This window comes from Biomphalaria glabrata, chromosome 11 (assembly GCF_947242115.1).
Source record: "Biomphalaria glabrata chromosome 11, xgBioGlab47.1, whole genome shotgun sequence".
NCBI classification, from domain to species: Eukaryota; Metazoa; Mollusca; class Gastropoda; family Planorbidae; genus Biomphalaria; species Biomphalaria glabrata.
This window is the reverse complement of record NC_074721.1, coordinates 18,381,030-18,386,053: the sequence shown is the minus strand read 5'-3', so window position 1 is coordinate 18,386,053 and position 5,024 is coordinate 18,381,030. Positions and strand designations below refer to the sequence as shown.

The 5,024-nt window shown below is 37.2% G+C and overlaps 1 protein-coding gene across 1 annotated transcript; it reads right to left on the bottom strand.

Moving 5' to 3' along the window:
• Positions 1-1,493: 1,493 nt before the first annotated feature.
• Positions 1,494-5,024, bottom strand: LOC106058963 (uncharacterized). The gene has a single exon (XM_056003866.1). The coding sequence runs from the start codon at positions 4,716-4,718 to the stop codon at positions 3,600-3,602; it is 1,119 nt and encodes a 372-aa protein (XP_055859841.1). The 5' UTR covers positions 4,719-5,024; the 3' UTR covers positions 1,494-3,599.

Sequence of the window (5,024 nt, the reverse complement as noted above, 5' to 3'; positions counted from 1 at the left end):
CGTCCGCCTTATTGTTTTTGTTTTAGCGTTGGTATGCTAAGTATTTCATTTTAACTTAATTCTTATTAGATGAACACATTTAAGGTAACATTATTTACATCTATTTCTGGACATTTTGCTACATCTGCGTCAATAAGACACCATTAAACCTACGATATGTCTTTTTTATTTTTGTGTTATTACCCACCGGTACGCCCGTAGATTAGTTACCAGGCCATAAATTGTTTCTTTTGCCATGGACCCTTCCCATTCTTTTCTTACTAACAACAATATAATAATATCAATTTTAACTCTCCCCCATACATTCCTATGGACAGCTAGTATCTATTGAATTGTACCAGCCCGAACATTCGAGTATCATTCCTCCTCCTCCTCCCCACGTGCAAACACAACACATAGGTGCTAGTCTTATTGACACTATTAGACAAGTCTTCTGCTTGTCATTTCTTATTCGAAACATTCGATAGACCCTTCACCCACCCTCAACTTAGTTTCAGGGTTACATAAAGTAGTGATCTGAATAATGGTATTGTAATAATGCTTAAAAAAAATAAAGCTTAAACCAAAGTGTAATTGTATCGATTAGTTTGGATCAGTAGTAAAATTAAATGTGTACTGAATTGAGACTTACAATAAGAAATGTGTGTGATTAAACATATCTTTACCAATAGTTTTTGTTCAACGCAATTTCATGCTTTAGCTTTCTCGTGATCCTATCACTTGCCTGGACCAGTTGGGAAAGGGTGGGAGGGGGGAGAAAAAGAATTGGGTATCTGGGTCACTGCTCAATGTTACCCTGATCTCTTTTTAAATGCATTTTTTTTACAAATTGCACGACTTGAATATGAACTCGAGCTAAAGCCTCCTCAGGCTCAGACCAATACACTAACCACTATGCCACTGAGGTGCTTATGAAGATTGAAAGGTTTTATTGTTACCTATTGATATTGTTACCTTATTCTCTATACAAAGAATAACGAGGACTAATTTAACTTATACCTCCACATCTATTAAGTACAATTTCATTCCCTTGTTTGATAAAACGCAAAATAATTAATTACCAATAGTTAATAAACTAATTTCTTTTTGATTGATTCTTGCTTTGTCTGGTAAAATAAATATTTGCGCAAAATTTCAACTTTATCCAAGAATGTGTGTGAGAGAAATGATGTGTACAAACTTTTTTACCAGAATGACAGAGTGAGTTAATAAAAGCTTTGTAAAAATATACACTAATTTTCTACATTATCAGACTATCCATTAATACCCATGGTTTCGTAACAAGATTGTGCATTATCTAGACACTATAGTATAATTAGTTCTATGACACAATTAATAATACTAAGTGTTTATGATTAACATTTCCTGGTCTCCTGGGTTATTTAAATTTCCTTTACTGCTTTATTGAAAAAAAAAAACGTATATTGCTTTCTAAAGGAAAGTTTGAGTCATAGAAAACAAATAGCAATGTTGACATTTTTAGGACTCTTTATTTCTACCCAAACAAAATTATTCTTTATTTCTACTACAAAATGAGTCTTCGTTTTCCATACACAAATCAATCTTTGTATCTATTCACACAAATAATTTTTTAACGAGATCACAAAAATTTTTTTTTCGAAAGCCCATTATAGGATAGAATCTAACTCTGCAACTCTATAGCACTCTTAAGGATCCTTTAGCACATACTGACAGTATTTGTTTAAAATATCAATTAATAATGAAGTATATTACCTTTCTGGATTGTGTCCAGTCCTGCTTCCAGGGGAGGCCTTCGGAAAGCTAAGAATTGTGGGGCCAATAGAAATGTATAGTTTCAAGCAAGTCGTGGTCGTGGGGCACAGACCTTCATATATATCATAAGTATGGAGCGGAAATAGAGAAAGTTGCTTTACTTCGCCCCCACTTATGCCCTTAGCATTGACACTGGGTAACCAAATTAAAAAAAAAAAAAAGTGATGTCCTAAGTTAAACAGATCCTGGTGGAGAAAGTGGTTTTATGTTTTGATAACATTAAATCTGCAACTTGGAACGGTTCTAATGGTGTGATAACCACAGAACATCATCCTAAGAAAGGATTAGTTACAGACTACCGTGAAAAAGTCACTCAGACCTATATCCATAGGGACATAGAAATATAAATATATGGCTAAGACACAACCTTGCAGTGAAAGGTTAACTTTTCTGTTGCTTTTTAGTGTACTAATAAAAAATATTAAAGTTATTAAAATGTATTATTATACTACATTCTTGATATAGTAATTAACCTTTTATCAGTAGTTTATGTTGATATACATTTCTTTTGTAGGCTTAAGTATTATTTATGTATGTTTGGGTGCTGTTGTTTGAAGAGACGATATCAAGCATATCTCAGAAACAATAGACTTGTGGTCTTAAAAGTATCGACCCATTATATATTTACAACTGCAATTTACATAGACAAAAAATCAACAAATACAAATACATTTTAAATGAAATTGTTTTGTTATTATATTGAACTGGTTATAAAAATGTTTTCTATTTTTGCTTTCTCTGCCAACTGTGTGGAATTGTACGTCTCGAGAGAGAATGTTTTCCCTTTGCAACTTCTTGTGTGACTTAAGAGGCCAATCCTTGATACACAGCTGCGGTAAAAGGTTGCCATCTGTAATCCCCAGGCGCCGTTGCATTTTCACCTTTCTTTCTACTACTGTTGTGTATGGCATCTGCAAACCGTGACCCTTCCTTTATGCTCGCTCTCCATGTGGATCTATCCAGTGTCACTTTTTCCCAGTTGTTAGAATCGATTTTTGAAGAGCTTCATGTTGCACTTGCATACATCAGTATACCGTAAAAGTGGACGGCCAGCGACTCTCCTGCATTCTGTTAGATCACCATATTAGTGACCATATATAGTCAATGGTATAGGGTTAACGAGAAGAGAAAAAAAAATAAATTTAGTTTTTTTTTTAAATATTATATTTTAAAATTGACAACATTGAATACATATAAATATGTTTAGTTTCAGGACGCTGCGGAAGAGGAAAATGTAGCGGTACGGAATCCTTTACGTTTCAAAGTTACTCCGATCTTAAAATTATGTAAAGTGTTTTGGTAAAATGTAGTACATGCCTTTAACAAAACATGTTCCAGCGGTGACCAGCTATTTATTAAAAGTGAGAACAGCCCCCCTTCCATCATAATTAAGTCAAGTGGAAGTGGACGACTTCTGTCTATCAAGACTAGACCGAGCGGTACAAAAAAACGCTTTCGTTTCTCACTCGGTCAGACTCTATAAATGCGTCTCGTTGATCAAGAAATATGAAAAGGATCAAAATGTCTGTTTGTAGTCACTGAATGAACTCTTTATGTTGTGTCTGTTCTATTTATGTGAATGTTTCTGTTGTGCTGTTTTTATATGAGAAAAGAGTCCTTGTAATCACAACAAATTTCCAGAAGGATCAATAAAGCAGTCTTAGCCTAAGTCTCAGTCTCTGTCTTAATTTTAGTCTTACTCTTAGTCTTACAAACATTATAAACATTGAACATTTTAGCCATCTAAGGTTTTCTACGCTATTGAATAATTGAACTATTTAGTGAAAGATAAAGTGCACCAAGATTTAGTAACAGTTTTCTTGTCTCCTCTGCAATCTCTTCAGCTCGGTATGATGACGCACTTCTGTTTCAATTCTTATATTGCACATTCTCTTGATCGTATTTCTGAAGGACGTACTCATGACCATAAAAATGAAGAAATTGCTGGCGCCATTCAGCAGATCGAAGAAGTAGACTATGTAGGCCACCAAGCAAAAAAGGTTGTGATACCTCCGCAGAAAGTAAAAGTCGTAGACAAAGTACTTGGCGGTGTACACTGCCACGCGGGGGGACAGGGTCACGATGAACAAGGCGATGACAACGAGGAGCATCTTAATCACTTGACCGTCTCTTCGAGAGATCCTCTTGCCTGGGTTGCTGGACAGATCCAGAGAGGATGAGGTGGTGCTGTTGCGAAGGTTGTTTCTGAACATGGATGCTTGCTGCAGCCTCTGCGATATGAGCACAGTGCATATGATAATGATGATCAAGCTGACCGTAGGCCAGGTGACTCCAGAAATGTTGTAGTACTCCCAGAGAGACGTGTTGTTCACGGAGAAGTCTTTGAAGTCGTAGTGGGCCACGGTCTCGTTAAACTCGGGGTCGAAGTCCCAGTAGATGTCGTAGACTCCGTACATGACGGCGAAGCAGCCGAAGACGACCACTGAGATGGCCAAGCACAAAGCGCTGGCTACTTTTGGAGTCAGCAGCTTCTTCACCCTAAAAGGAATTGTGACGCACAAACATCGCTCAATGGCCACGTAAGCGGCCAGGACGCTTGTGACGTAGCTGGTAAATGAGACGAGGTAATTAAACACCACAACGCCGATGTTGGCCCAGCTTTGGGCCATGGCGGGGTCGATAAGGGCCAGCAGCCCGGACATCCTTTGCAGTGTCCCGCCAAAGCATTTGATGAAATCCCAGAACGCCACCGTAGTCATAGAAATGCTCACACTGTCCTTGAACCCTTGCTTGGCCAGGACCACCATAACCACCAGGTTGTTGACAGTACCGAGAAGGGCGGTAATAAAAGAAAGTGTTAAGTCCACGCAAATTTCAGCGAGTCGTCGTTCCTTCTCACTGATGTAGATAGTGAGTCTTTTTGAGAGGACTTCCTGAATCACTTTCAATGATTGTTTTTCCATGTTTAAAATCTACTTTTGATGTGTTTTTTTTTTATATTTACGTGTTTTTTGTGCTCACTAAACAGGAAACAAGGAAATCTCTACAAATACTCCAACGATGATACAAAGAACGACTAATCTTGTTGTTGCTGTAACCTCTAATATTTTTTTCCCAAACATCACAGACGCTTTCAACATTGAGATCTAATCGTGACATTGATGTGAATAGTTTGTCAAGATTTGGCACGAATAGCATTGATATCGATGAGGAAGTTTGCAGTTGAATCTCTTTGACTCTATGTCCACAGCCTCTCAATGTTCACCTTT

Excerpts from the sequence above, each read along its gene's own strand:
- LOC106058963 (XM_056003866.1), bottom strand. The coding sequence starts at position 4,718 with ATGGAAAAACAATCATTGAAAGTGATTCAGGAAGTCCTCTCAAAAAGA.